The 15,203-nt window shown below is 42.3% G+C and overlaps 1 protein-coding gene across 1 annotated transcript in view; it reads left to right on the plus strand.

The window, feature by feature from the left end:
- Nucleotides 1–2,078: 2,078 nt before the first annotated feature.
- Nucleotides 2,079–15,203, plus strand: part of FBXW4 (F-box and WD repeat domain containing 4) — a 120,854-nt gene continuing 107,729 nt past the window's right edge. Inside the window, exons 1-2 of the mRNA XM_036736741.1 lie at nucleotides 2,079–2,428; nucleotides 13,325–13,420. Of these exons, the coding sequence (XP_036592636.1) occupies nucleotides 2,079–2,428; nucleotides 13,325–13,420 (446 nt within the window). The remainder of the gene's footprint in view (nucleotides 2,429–13,324; nucleotides 13,421–15,203) is intronic.

The raw sequence follows: 15,203 nt of genomic DNA on the forward strand, positions 1-15,203 counted from the left end.
GAAAATTCTGAAGCAAATCAGATGTTAAGCCTATTTTCATGCTGAAAAACTGTTCTCTGTATGTAATAAGTATTTTGACACCTAGGTAAAATTTGTACTTATTATGGTAAAGGGAAAATATTGCTAGTATTGACATTTTCCAGTGGAGTCTCTATTCATGTCTTCAGAACACAGTTATCCTTCCTTGGAAAAATCATGAAATTTCAAACTCTAATCTAAATGGCTTATTTGTTCTTTTGTTTTGTGAGAGCAATATAGGAAAATTCTGATTTTTAAAAATGATGGCCATTTTTTTCATAAAGATAGGTGTCATGAATAACTGAAATTTAGGACCCTGTATTCTTCTAATCATGATTTGTTCATTTGAGCTTGACTAAATATACCTTCTGTGCCACTAATTCAAGCACAATGAGAATGTGATGCTCTGCACTATTCTATGAAAAACTATTATAATAATGATAGTAAAAAACTTTGGAAATATGAACATGCTTAATGTTTACCTCAATTTAGTTAGTAGACTTTTGCCTCAGTTGAATGTATCTCACCTCCATAGCTTTGTGAGATATGTCAAATTTCTTTACAACAGTCTTCAAGGGCATGTCTAAATTCTTTGGTTGTACTGAAATTTTGTTGTACTGAATATTGCTTTAAATAACGAGACAATCTTCTGGGGTGGGTTTTGTAAAACCATTTCTAATGCAAAGGGATTTGTTGTAAAGGTATTTGTTATAATGGAATTTGACCTATGATGATTATTTGGAATTTTCTTGGAGTAGTTCAAAGCATTTTACAGGGATCATCTACTTTATCCCCCCAAAGTAAGGAAGAGGCAGGTATTATTTTCACTACAGATTGAGGACACTGAAAGGCTAAAGTTTTTGTTTAGGTTTTTTTTTCCCTCCAAGATCAAAAACTGAGCCTGTGACACTGCCAGATTCCAAGACTGCACTCTGTGACTAGCTGACTAATCACACATGCTATATGAAGCAGAATGATAGAAATGTGGCTGTTTTACCAGGTTAACCTTTCTGGGAGCCATGGCATTTTTACAGGTACAGTAACTGATTCCAAATCTGCATTAAAAAACAAAAAAGCAGATAATATAAAACCTTTCAAGTTTCTGGCATTGGCATATATATTTTTAAAGCACTCAATACTACGTGTGTCTTCAGTCCTTGTTCACTCACCTCCTTTACCTGATCTAGGTGAATTTCTTGGTTTTGCTTAATTTTGTTGCCCAGAGACTGGGATGGGGGGAGGGGAGAGAAGATTTTAGGGTCGTCTCAGATTGCAGTTTGAAGAATTCTGATCTCTGTATTTCAGTTCTCATTGCCTTTTCTCTGCAGTATCCTAACCAAAACAAGACTATTTAGGAAGATCTAGATATTATCCTTCTCATCCGAGACATCCTGTACCAGGTCTGAGAATTCTACCCAGAGGGCTGAGTTCATTAAATTCTTAAATAGTGCTTTCTGTGAGAGCCATGCCCTGTGCGAGGGTTGTAGGGGATACCAAGATGAATGAATACGACAGTCCCTGCCCTCAAGGAGCTTACAGCTGGGGGAGTAAAACACCAGAAATTGGCAGAGCAGTGTGAGGACCTGGGTAACTACAGGGCAGACTAACCTTCTGGGGCCTCAGACCTAGGTGGGGAGTGGAATGGGTGTGTATCCCCTAGCCATACACAGAAACACGCACAGACACGCGCACACAGACGCACACACGAAGGTCACCTCCAAGGGCGATTGAGAGGACCTGGGGTCACATTTGGGGGGGGGGGGGTCCTCCCTACGAACCTGAAGAAGGTTGGGGGGGTGGGGTTTGCACCTGGGCAGGGCCCAGTCCCCGCCCTCTGGCTAAGGGCCCGGAGTCCTCAGGCTGGGGGGCGGGGGGGGGCGGTGATTGACAGGCGGCGGAGACGGCGGAGGCCCGGGCTCCCGCCGCCCCATGTGACTCGGGCCGGGATGGCTTCGCCTTCCCCTTCCCCCCGCGGCGGCCGCGGCTCGGGCTTGGGCTCGGTCTCCGGCTCCGTGTGATCGGCGGCGGCGGCGGCGGCGGCTCGGCCGGGCCCTGGCCTCATGGGGAGGAGGGGCACCCCGGGCCCCCACGGCGAGGCGGCGGACGCCGACACGGACGGGGAGGCCGAGGCGGGGCAGGCGGCTGCGGCTGCGGCCGCGGCCGGGGCCGGGGCCGGGGCCGGGGCGGAGGAGGCAGAGGCCTGGCCTCCCGGGGCCGGCCCGGGGCCGCCGCTGTGGCGCCTGCCCGAGGAGCTGCTGCTGCTCATCTGCTCCTACCTGGACTCGCAGGCCCTGGGCCGCCTGGGCCAGGTGTCCCGCCGCCTGCAGCGCTTCACCAGCCGCGACCTGCTGTGGCGCCCCATCGCCCGGGCCTGCCTCAACTCCGGCTTCACTCGGCACGGCACCGACTTGTAAGCGCGCCCGGCCTCGGGCCCGGGCCGGGGGAAAGAGCGGGGACGCGGGGCCTAGTCTGCGGCTCCCCTCCCGTCCCTTGGCTGGGCTCGGCGGGGGGTGTGGTCGCTAGGGAGCTCCCCCCACCCCGGGCCCGGGCCCGGCCCCGCAGCCCCCCCGGTGTGTCTCTGGGTCCTCGAAATTCAGAGCCCTGGAAACGGCCTCCCACTGTGAGCCCCCTTTTAAGTCCCCTTTCCCCACTGGCCACATCAGTGAGCCCCTCCCCAAAATAACCCACTCTGGGATTCCTTCAGATGAGTGCCCCGAGACCTTGCCAAATATCCCCCATAGAATACCCTCACCCACCCCTTAAGAACCATTTAAATTTAATTTCCTTGGACAGCCTCTCAGAAGGTCCTCCTCTTTGAGACCCCTTCAAAATATGCTTCCCAGACGAGGACAGTAACAGTAATAGCATTCATAGAGTGCTTTAAGGTTTGCAAAGCGCATTACAAATATCCTGGTTTATCCTCAAGACCACCCAGGGAGGTAGGTGGTATTATTCTTTTCATTTTACGGATGAGGAAACAGGCAAGTTAAATGACTTGCCCAGGGTCACACAGCTTCTAAGTGTACGAATTTGGGGCTTTTGCACTCCCAAGTCCATCACTGCACCCACACTGCTCCATCATTTTAAATGTAGCTAGCCCCTGAGATTCTCCTAAAATAACTGCCTGTTTTAGATTCCTCCTGGCAATAACCTTTTCTGAGATGATTTTCAACATAGGCCTCTCTGAGGCTACCCCTAAATAATCTTTCCTTTCTTAGCCTAGCCTTCAAATACTATTCAACTTAAAAGATCCCTTAAGACCCACTCCCTTGGTGAGATTCTCAGGTTTTCCCAGTTTCAGCACTCAGGGCCCAGTGCTTTCCTCATTGTTTTAAGTGGCTCTAGGGTCTTAAAGGTGTGTGTGTGGGAACTAGCTGGATAGACTAGCTCTGTGTGTGGTTCTGCTTTCCTCGAGCCCCTTTGCCTTTAACTCTTACAAATTATGGTAGGGTCTCAGGTGTAGTATCTGTGTTACCATTTAGTGGTATTCCATATTTAGTTGTGGATTAAGAAAACCACTAAATATTTTCATAACCAGGGAGCATTTAGTCAGATGTGAAGAAATGTCTGTAGGAGTGTGGCCTGAGAATCTGGACCCCAAGAAGTTCTCCACAGCCATCTTACTTTGCCTTCTGGTCCCAGGCATAGGTAACTTCTAGAAGTTTGGAGGAGAAAATTTATTCTTGGGCCACACTTCTGCACCCAACAGGACACACAAGAAGGTGGATGGGATGCCTGCTTGTGGCCTAGGACTGGTTACACATAGGTATGTGTGCTACGTAAGAGATATATGTGTTGCAGTTTTGTCTGTGCTGAAGAGAAGGGGGCAGGAAGAATGAAATTCTGAGACCTATAATTGGAAAAAGTGTGTCCTGGACAAGCATGATTTAAATGACACTGAAAATGGAAATGTATGACCTTTTCAGTTGAGCTGGTCAGAGTGGAGAGTGGTGCCTAACCTTCCAAGGGGGGTTGTTTTCAAATTGCCCTTTATCCCATATGACTAAAACACTTTTCTGAAGATTACCCATAAGGAAAGCTGACTAAAATGACTGGACCACACTCCAAGAAAAGGGTTGACTTTCTTTCCTTTGAGGCAATTAAACTGATAGCTTGAAAATGCTAGCTTTATTTTTCTTTCCTGTTCAATATACTTCTGAAAGGGAGAGGACTAAGATATTGTAGGTACTTTGAAAGCCAAATAAACTTTCCCAGTGTTAAAGTGCTATAGTTTATTTAATCAGCAGATATTTATTGAAGTGCCTACTATGTACAAGACATTATTCTAGTTACTGGGCATTGATTATAGCTTTATTATTTATTAGCTGGGTCCTGTGACCTATGGTGAGGTATCTCTGACCTCCCAGGGAAGTTGTTTTAATATAGCATTTGATCAAGAGCAAGGTCAGTGCTCCTTTCTGGGTTGAGGGGAAAAGTCATATATGCTACAACAGGTGGGGAGAGTGTTTATCAGTGTGGTCTGTTTCTGGACAGCTGCAGGAGGGATGATAAGCTGCTTGAGGTGGTTGTCGTCTTTGGAGAAAAAAGGCTTGTGGTCTTCCCAAGTTTTAGTATGCAGTGAGAATCATACCTCTGTGAAGATAGAGTGAGACAGCTGGTTAATACATTGTGTCATTTCCCTCCCCCCCCCCCAAAAAGACTGAAAGAGTGAATGCCTTTTAATGGAAAGCAAAACTTTAGTCTTGTTCAATTTGATAACTTTTAAGTGTCTTGTTTCTTCATGTCACCCTATCGAGTGAAGTTGAGGATTGGGACTGTTTCTAGAAGGTGGGAAGAGGGAAGTAAGCAAGGTGTTTAATTTCTCACTTGTCCTGATTCTTTTACTTGGGTACATGGAGTTACTTCAAATACTACTATATCTGTGGGCCTGGGATCTCAACTTAAGGTACCCGGATTTTTAGCCCCGAGGAAACACAAAGGGATCTGGTTTACTGACCTTCCGGCCCAGGGCAAAGTAGCTGTTTGGTTGTTCTAACTGATCTTGGCTCTGTTGATTAAGATGAACTGCTCTGACTCCTTTTGATTTGTTAATGGCCTTACTATTGTGCTTGGAGGCATTTTGGGCACTTAAAAAACAAAACCCCCAAAACCCGAAACAAATAATTTGCCTCCTTTTGAGCTCTTGCCCAAATTGTAAACATTATTGATCATACATACCTCACAATATGTGGATATATATTTTTTTTTTTCTGGTGGACACTAAAAGTTTTCCCACTATTTTGAAATTCATTTTGTTTGGTCCTTTTTTGAAGGTATTATGAAACTTTGGGGAATAGAAGTATTTTGAATACTATAATCAAAGCTAAGGAAATGTTTTGTATAGCAGCTTTTTAAGTTTTCCCTGAGGAATTTGGGAAATTAGCCTGGTTTAGTGCACTAGAACCAGAAATTGAAATTTAACTAGACTTCATAGTCGGGGCCAAGGTAACAGGTGGAAGAACAAAGTTAGTACTTGGAAATTCCAAACGGTTTACAATCTAGATTGGGATTTTAAAGAAATTGATAAATATGTGGGATTTTAGAATTTCCAGTCCACAATAAAAGCCCCTTAAAAAGCAAATACTACAAGCAAAAGACTACAGTTTTTTCAAACCCTAATTTTAATTTTAGTATACTTTGGAAGCTGTTAGGCTAGTCTTCCAGGACAAGTGTGATAGAGTTGAGTAAAAATGTAAGGAGTGGAGAATAGGTTTGTTACTGGATAGTGACTGGTGTAAAAATACTGAAAACATCAGTGAAAACATTTTTTTAAAATGTAACTGGGTAGTAAAGTTGTTAAATTGTATTTAACTGCCATGTCCATTCATTCATTAATTCATTCATTCCTCCACTGAGACTGAATGTGTGGAACTCTTTGTGACTGGGGTATCCATTTCAGCGATGATTAACGTTCAGAGTGAAGAGATAGAAACAGATAAGCATTGTGTGTTTGTTTGTTTTTAAAATAATTGAACCTAAGAGCGATTTTGCAAAAAAAAAAAAATGGCATAAAGTTTCTCTTCCTATTTCAAAATACAGAAGACTTTGCTGGTTGGTTAACTTTTGAGTCGAATCAGTGTTTCTGAGAAAAGTCACCAAACTTCTATGACTTGAGCACTTTTTGGCTTTACCTGCTGAAGAAGGCCACTTCAACCAAAGAATTGGTTTATGGATGTATATATTGTCTTTTTTTTTTTTGAAAAGGACTTGTTTAATGGCTTCTGTGAGTTAATAAAAGTAGAGTTCAATTTACATGCTCAAAATAAATAAAACAATACACCTGTGAAAGCAGGAAACTGCCCAGTGAGGCAAGTACCTCTAAAAGCAAATGGGGTTTGGGAGGAGGCCTCGTCTAAAATTCTGAGAAAAAACAAAACAAAACACCAAACCCTCCTTAAGGCTTTTCCAGTCATGGAAAGCCTGAAAATTAGAAAGCATTTCCTTACTTTCAGGATAATAGTAGTACATTGAGACTCTTAAACTCCACAAAGATGAGTTAACCACATATGTTGGTGGATTTTTAGCCAGAAGAAAAAGAAGACTTCAGGTAGGGAGTGTGGGTAAGTGTCTTCAAGTATTTGAAAGGCTGTCATGTGGAAGAAGAATTGTTCTGTTTGGCCCCAGAGGGCAAAACGAAGAGCAGTGGGTTCTAAAAAGGTAAATTTCATCTAGATGTAAGGAAAAACTTCCTAACAATTAGAGCTGTCCAAAAGTGGAATGGACTGCCTCAGGAGATAGTAGTTTCCTCCTTACTAGAGGTTTTCAAGTTAAGCCTGATGACCGCTTGTCAAGGGATTTTTGGTCAGGCAAAGGTTGAACTAGATGGCTTCCAAGGTCCTTTCCAACTCTGATTTTATGAACAGGGTGGGAACAGTTATCTTTCTTGTTTCTCCATCTTCTTTTGTCCCTTCTATCTGAATCGCAACTGCTTTGGAAATTCTCCTACATCTTCATTTTATTTTTTGCATACAATTAATCTTGGTTCAAGACTGTGGTGTTTTTTTTTTCAATTGAGACCAAAGTATGAATAGGGTTCATGGGGAAATGTCTGGAATAAGGAAGAATTGAGCATCCATGATGTTGAATTATTTACCTTATATCCCTCCTTCCTTCCTTTATTTTAAAAAACAAAAACCCTAGGTTAACTCTGAAACTGATTTGGCTTTTTGTTCAGAATAATTCAGCCCTTCATCTGGACTGAAACTAAAAGAGATGTGTGCATGTTTAGATTATTCTTCTTGAAATTGGACTTCTTTAAACATTTGGGAAGTTTAGGAGAAATGAAATTCTAACTTTTTTAGAATTAGGGAAAAGATGAGAAATTGAATTTTTAATGAAAAGCATGTATATTATATATATATATGTGTGTATACACACATATGCATATGTAAGTAAGCTCCTCTGACACATATTTGAAAAAACCCGGTAGAACCAACCAATCAACAGATAAACTTGCTTAATAGGTAATAGATTTTTGCCTGTATTTCAGAATTTGCCTAGGAGTATATCACCTGTTAGAAGATTGAATTCTTAGTGAATTCAAAGTTTTGGTTCAATTCCAAGTTGAAGAAGTCTCTTTGTCCTGACCAGGCCTGTCTAGTTGTGAGCATTAGTTCAGATTCAACTCTTACTTCAGGCCAACAGAAATAGCATTAGTTAGACACACTGAATAACAAACAGCAGGGCTCCTTCCTCTCCAAGGTAGGTCAGCTTCCTTCTAGATGACCAACAGCCATCTCCAAACAAACAGAAGACGACTACCTGGATAAAGAGTTTACCTTTTGGAAAAGGTTTGGCCAACCTTTTCTTAGCTTACAAGTCAGTTCTGTATTTCATCTGACCTGCTTCCTCTGTTCAAGTTGCCCTCCCTGGAAGTCCAGGCCACCCAATTGGTCTCAGTGCCCACCCCTCTTTAGTCTACAATTAATTGCCAGCACATTCCTTCCCTTTCGCTTTCTTTTTTCTTCTTCTTCTTCTCCTCTCTCTCTCTCTCTCTCTCTCTCTCTCTCTGTCTTTTTTTTTTTTGGTATTTGACATGAGCTCAGACTACTGAGAAAGGTGACAACTGTGAAATGAAGACAAGGCTTGGAGACACCTTAAAAAATACAAGAGGCAGCAACTAAATGACAAGAGCAGACTGCCAGGCACTTTCAAAACACTACTTCGTCTGTTGACTTTCCATTCTTTGTCCGCGGCACAAAATTGGAGGTCAAAGAATCATAGGAGTCAGAGATGGAAAAGACATTTGGGGTCACCTAGTTCATCCCTCCTCCTTCCTCTGCCCCTGATTCAGAATCATTCCTTACATTATATTTTCTCCTCCAGCTCTTGTACAGTTTTCACGGTCTTCACTCAACTCCGGCTGTTGCCTTTGGGAAATGGTGCAGGAGGCTCCGTTCAGTTTCTGTCTGGCATAGAGAAAAACTGCCTCTGCCCACAGTTGACACCTACGAACCTCTTTGTTGGTGGTCTTTGCTGAGAGGTTGAGGGCTAACCGATGTCTTGTTCTTCTCTGCTACTTGGTTTAGAGGCTGAAGAGTATTCTTTGGATTGTATTAGGTGTCTACATATGTTTGGCGGTAGGTGTGATATAGAAGTGACTGTTTGCTTTGAGGCTTTTGATTTCTTGCCCTCTGAAAAGCAAGAGGTTGGAGGTGAAGGGAATGACGTTGAATCTCACTTTGCTATTAAGTAACCAACTTGGAAACAGTTAAAAATAAAGCCCTAGCGATCGGCACTCTGACCACTGATTGTTACAAGAGGTATACACTAACCTTTCAGGTTAGAAATAGAGTGAGAAGGATGCTTTCTGACTGAAAGTGTAAGCTGGGAAAGAGCAAGAGCTCAGGCTGAAAGCAAATGTTTTGGGACTTATGGATGGTGTGGCTTCTGGGGATGGCATTGCCAATGGCTCCCTGACATTGGGGAACTAATGGTCACTGATTGTAATGTTCTTGGAAGGAGTCTGGGGATGGTCTCTTCTAGTGGTAACATAGAAGGATACCTTCCCCTCCCTTCTTAAGCAGCTGGTGGAAGCTACCCAAGGGGGGTATTAAGTTTCTTCTGGTAACTGCCAAGAATGAGAGGAAATCTACAAGCTGTGGGATTTTGGGGTGGGATGAAGGGGGGGGAGGCAGGTGATGGTAATAGGAGGGAGAGGGAAATGAAATTGTTTTATAGTAAATATATTGAGATGTTTTTCCTGGAAAGCTGTTTCATTGTAATGAAAGATGGACTTTTTGCCTTTTAGCTCTGCCTCAGGTTCCTTTCTTCTTTCAGCTTTCCTTATTCCAACCACCCTTCCTAATACCCACACCCTACTTTCTCATGCTTCTTTGAATTTTCATTTTGGAAGGGCATTTTGGTGAGGTAAAGGAGTGCTCTAATAATGTACACAGTGAGTTAGAAGGGAATTCTCTTATAGAACAAATGTATTAAGGGAGAACTTCTCATTCCTCCTTTATCTTGTCTGTTGTTTGACTTTATCATAACGTCCTGAAGATATTAAAAGCTTTTTGGACAGCAACTGGCATATCTCCATTCCCACAACCAACTTAGTAGAGCCAAAGAATGAGTTTGAAGCCTAGTCATTTATTTAGACTGAGAACCTGCTTGAGCCATTAATATATGCCATAGCAACAGAATTTTAAAATAGTAGGATTACTTCTATTTTAGTGCCAGTCCCAGTCCTTCCTCCTACCAAGAAGTCCTAGATCGGTGCCATTCTGTGGAGTTAAGAAGTATGTGAAGACTCTTATTTAGTCCTTCCTTCTTGGAATTGAGCAGGTTTTGTGTTTATTGCTATTCCCATTTGGTTCTAAAGACCAAAAGGTGATTTTCAAAAGCGAATGAATCCTATAGTCCATAAAAGGTAATACTGGACTTGCTTCGTTGTCATTCAGTCTTGGGAACAGAGCCTATGGCCCAGTTAAAAGGGAAGGTATGAGAGGAGAGGTCTGGGTAGGGGTGGTAGTACCATATTAGGGAGGCCTATATAGTGATGTCTATGCTTGACACAGGCATTCCTTATATAGCCCTATTTTCTTTGCTGCTGTGCCCTTTCTCACTTAAAAATGAAGGTTAACTAATTTGCAACCCTTTTATAACTTAGTAGTGGTCTTTGAGAATACTTAGTAGATGACCTTTTAAGAATTGCTAGGGCTGAAAAATTCATCATTCCATGGTCATCCTCATGATGAGTCTTCTCAGACTTAGCTAGGATATTCCTTAGATAAGAGATATACAGTTTGTTACTGGTCCTGTACCAGAAACCTTTCCAGTTTGGTAGGACCTACCAGGACTTGTAGTCCACTGGCATAGCCTTCGAGGAGCCAGGACTACTTCCTTGTAAGGCACTGGGGTAGATTTTAGTAGAAGGTCCTTATGACTATGTAGTAGCTAGGTGGCTCAGTGAATAGAGTGCCAGACCTGTAGTGAGGAAGATTCATCTTCCTGAGTTGAAATCGGGCCTCAGACACTAGCTATGTGACCCTGGGCAAGTCCCTTAACCCTCTTGGCCCATTTCCTCATCGTAAAATGAGCTAGAGAATGAAATGGCAAATCATTCCAGTATCTTTGCCAAGAAAACCCTAAATGGGGTCACAGAGTCAGACATGACTGAAAAACAACCAAAGTGGTTTACTCTGTTAGTGTGAAGCTGATGTTGGAACCAGCTTAGCTGATGTTTGAAGAAGTTCTTTAAGTGATGAATATTTTGCCAAATTAAGACTGTTGACTGAGGTAGAGAAGTTGGAATTTATTCTAATGGTGAGAGTAACTCATTTCTGAAAACAAATTATTGACGTATTGATAAATCCATATTTGTGGCTATATCTACCTATTTATCTATATCTGTCTCTCTATGTGTGTATCTATCTATCTATCTATCTACATACATGCTCCAGTGGATTTAAAATTTCATGAGGGTGGGTATTACCTCCAACATATAGTTTGCAACTCATTCATGCCCGCCCATTCAGTAGGACTCTTGTCTGTATTCTCCCATAAGTTCTTCACAGGGGGTTCACCAGACATGCTGGAAGCCTTCCTCAGTTCTCTTGACCAGCCCATCATCTTTCTCAATCATGCATTTCTTTGATGACATCCTTTAGGTTACTTCTAAATAGAGTCAATGTCCTTTGCTTGTTTTTCAAGTTTAATATCATATGTGGCAGGATAGGTTTATTTGCTTTTGTTTTTTTTGGTGGGGGGAGGGGAGGGCATGAGGGACAAGAGGTCATGAAAAGAAAGGAGAAACTCTGGATTACTTCCTAAATTTAATTTCTACCCCACTGCAGACTCACTGTATGTGTTGTGTTGTTTTTGTCTAAAATAGGTTATGTGCCCAGGAATGCAGTCAAATTATAATGGTGACTAAGTGCCGGAAAGTGTGGTAGAGGGAAAAGAAGGGGGGAACAAGGAGTGGAAAAATGAGCCCCAGGCTAAAGGAGGAGGGCTGGGAAAATGGAAATCCAGGCAGGCCAGAGGCCAAGTTAGAGATTCCAATGTGCATTAACAGCTATGTGAGATGTTTATTTACAGGGGACTAATCATTTTTGGTTGGCTCTCCCTACTTCTACACCTATAACTGTTCAGGAGAAGTAAGCTGGAGGGCATCTCAGGGATCTGAGTAGAGTCATTTTTGAATTCCAAGGAGCACCTGCTCTTCTCTTAGAAGATTCTTTTCCTACTGTTTTCTTCCCCATATTCCTTTTGCTGATTTTCAGAGAGATTTTGATCACTACCGCTGATTTTGAAGGAGATGAAATCACTAAAATTCTTTATACGTATAAGGAGAATACTTAGTAATCTGTTAGAGAAATTATATGTATAAAGGCTTTGGGACTAAAGGAGGAAGAAGTAAGTTTACAAAGTTGACATTTTCCAGGAACTTTTTTTTTTTTAATAAATAAAAACCAAATTCAGTAATGGAAAGCTTGAAGGACCCTGGGTGGGAACGGATTAAGTTTAGGATTGGGGAGAGGGGGTAAGAAATTTTTCCCTAATCAAAATAGCACTTGTCTTTGCCATAGCTCTGAAAGTTTCCAGCTGTCAGGCCTGAGCCCTGGCATATGGGGGGGGCTGGGTGCCAGGAAAGGGAAAGGGGAGTGTGGGGGCAGGGAAGAGTACCTTAACTTGTGATGAAATGTCCCCAAGATGGCAGTATTCATTGAGGTGAGGAGGGGGTGGAGATAAAGAAGGCTATATCTTTTGCCAGCTTTTTTTAGAGTATGCTCTCTGTCTCAATTTAGAATGCCATACGTAAGGAAGACCTAATAATCATAATTCCAGCAATGATAACAATGAACTTTTATTTAACACTTTAAAACCTGCGAAGCATTTTATATATGTTATCTCATTTGAGGATCACAACAACCCTTATAAAGGTGGATATTATTACCTTCATTTTAGAGATGAGGAAACTGAGGCTGAGAATTGACTTTTCCAGGCTTACGTGGTTACTCGGTGTCTGAAGAGGATCTAAACTCAGGTCTTCCAGGTGCTCAGCCTGGTGCTCTTTTCACTAGTGCCCCATCCAGGTGTTTGCTTATCTAGAATTTCCTCCTCTTTCTTTTAAAAAAATTCACTTTTACTGATTAATATCAAATTATCCTTTTCTCCTGCAAGGCTGTCTATTCAAGACTTTTTTTTTAATGTGAAAGGGATTTGTTAGTCAAAAATCTGACTTAAGAAGCAGCAATATTTATAGTCAAAGAAGTATTGAACTAGGCGTCATGGGAGCTATATTCTTCTATTCCTGGTTTTGCCACTTACTTAGGTATATGACCTTGAGACAGCCTTGCTGAGCTTTGCTCTTCGCATCTGAAAAACAGAATTAGGCTTAATGCCTGCCTTACCTATCTCAGAAAATTAGTGTGAAGATCAAATCTGTGGAACTGTTGCCTCCTCCTATTTTCTTACCTTTCCTCACCCAGTTATTAGCTCCTGCATTTATTTATTTTTTAAATAAATGTCTTATTAACACATTAAAAAAATTATTCCAAATTCCTAATGACTCTTCTCCTCCCTCAACTAGAACCTTCCCTTGTAATAAACTGATATAGTTAAGCAAAACAGCCAACACACTGGCCATGTCCAACATATGTCTTGAAGTCATTGAATTCATCAGAGTTCTGATGTTTTTCCTTGTTGTTTTTCGTTACATTATTGTTAGCACCTAAAACCAGATCTCTCTGGGAGGTCTTGTGTCCTTCTTGTGGCCTGGAGGTTATCCTGGGGAATTTTTTTCTGAGTATAGAGAGAGGCCTTGGTGACTTATATTGTTTATCCTCTCTTCTGTATACAGGGTGACCAGCATTCCAGTGAAGGAAAGAGTGAAGGTCTCACAGAACTGGAGACGGGGGCGCTGCCGACAGGGAACATTGCTCAAGTGGAGACGCAAGCAAGTAGCCTGTTATCTCTTTCAGAGCTTCCAGGGGCACAGGCTGATGGGGTCATGTTGGAAGACAAAAAAGCGACCTGGTTGTAGTTTGGCTGGCCTTTCTTGTCAAGAAGGCCAAGAACCCCACAGAAGGGGTCCAAAAGGGCAGACGTGTTCCTTGCCAGTTTGCCAGAAGGAAGACTGAACAGTGAATGATGAAGCTAGTAACCAGATCCATCTTGTTTTACTGTCATTTAAGTCTTTTACTGACAGGTTTTTGCCTTCATTGTTAGGCTCCTCAACATCTCTTTCCCACCCCCCTTTGTAAAAAGGCAAAATAGAATGTAAATGAGTTCAGCGTGTTGCTACCAAGATTGTAGAAGTTGAACTTTGAGGAGCAGGCTGGAAGGTGGCTGACAATGCCACTTTTTTTTCTTTTCAGTAATTGTTCTCTAATTGTTTCGTTCATGCTACTTTTGTTTCCAGTTAAGTCTAGTTAAATTGCAAACTTCAGAAGGCCAGGATTATGTCTTACTCTCACTATCTCTTAAAGTACCTACCACAATTCTGGGTACAGCAGTTACTCAACAGATACTTGGTTGATCGATAGGGATGGGGAGCAGAAACCTCAAGCTTATTTATGCTTGGCAGGTGTCATTTCAGAAGTATATCTGTTATTTTTTTTTCAAGAGGAGAGTAACACTATAATTGAAACCTATTGTTAACCTATTCAGTAGTGCTATGTATCTGTAGCTAAAGGAGACCAGGTGATTATCCTAAGGCAATGGTTATAGGAAGGAACCTTCTGTTTCATAACTCATCCTTTTCCTTTTGCTTCTTAACCCCATTGGTTACCTTGTCATCATCCATTGCTGTGGATAATGGTAGTGGTGATGATAAACATTCATATGGTGGTGATAGGTGATTTATGAGGAGATCAATATCTCCTACCCTTGTCCCCTAAAAGCCCCCCAAAACTATTGATACTTTTGTCACATATAATTTACCCTTTGATTTTGGAGGGTACCACCATCTTCCCAGTCACTTGGACTTACCACCTAGGTGTCATCCTCAACTCCTCCTTCTCTTTCTCACCCTCCCCCCCCCATATCCAGTCAGTTGCCGAGTCTTGGCATTTTTCGCTTCACAGCATCTTATATACACTCCCTTCTCTCCTCTGACACTACCACCACTCTGGTACAGGCCATTATCACCTCACACCTGGACTATTGCAGTAACCTACTGGTGAGTCTCTGCCTCCAGCTTTTCCCCATTCCACGCCATTCTCCATTCAGCTGTCAAAGTGATCTTCCTAAAATGAAAGTTTGACTACCTCACCCTCCTATTTCACTCTGGTGGCTCCCTGTTGCCTCCAGGATCAAATATAAAGTTCTTTCTTTGTCTTTTAAAGTCCCTCCCCCGCCCCCCACATAACCTGACCCCTGCTACAGTTGCAGTATTTTTACTCTTTAACACTTCTTCCCCCACCCCACGTACTCTGCAGTCCAATGACACTGGTGTTCTAACTGTTCCTTGAATATGACACTTCATCTCTGACTCTGGGCATCTTCACTGACTGTCCCAAAGGCTTGGAGCTCTCTCCCTTCTCATCTCTGCCTCCTAACTTTCCAGGCTTCCTTCAGGTCTCATCCAAAATCCTACTTTCTGCAAGAGGCTTTTCTTAATCCCCCTTAATGTTGGTACCTTTCCGCTGTAGATTTTCTGCTGTTTATCCCATATATATCTTGTTCACACGTAATTGTTTGTGTGTTGTCTCCTTCATTAGATTGTGAGTTTCTTGGGA

The sequence above is a fragment of the Trichosurus vulpecula genome, chromosome 8 (genome assembly GCF_011100635.1).
Source record: "Trichosurus vulpecula isolate mTriVul1 chromosome 8, mTriVul1.pri, whole genome shotgun sequence".
NCBI lineage: Eukaryota > Metazoa > Chordata > Mammalia > Diprotodontia > Phalangeridae > Trichosurus > Trichosurus vulpecula.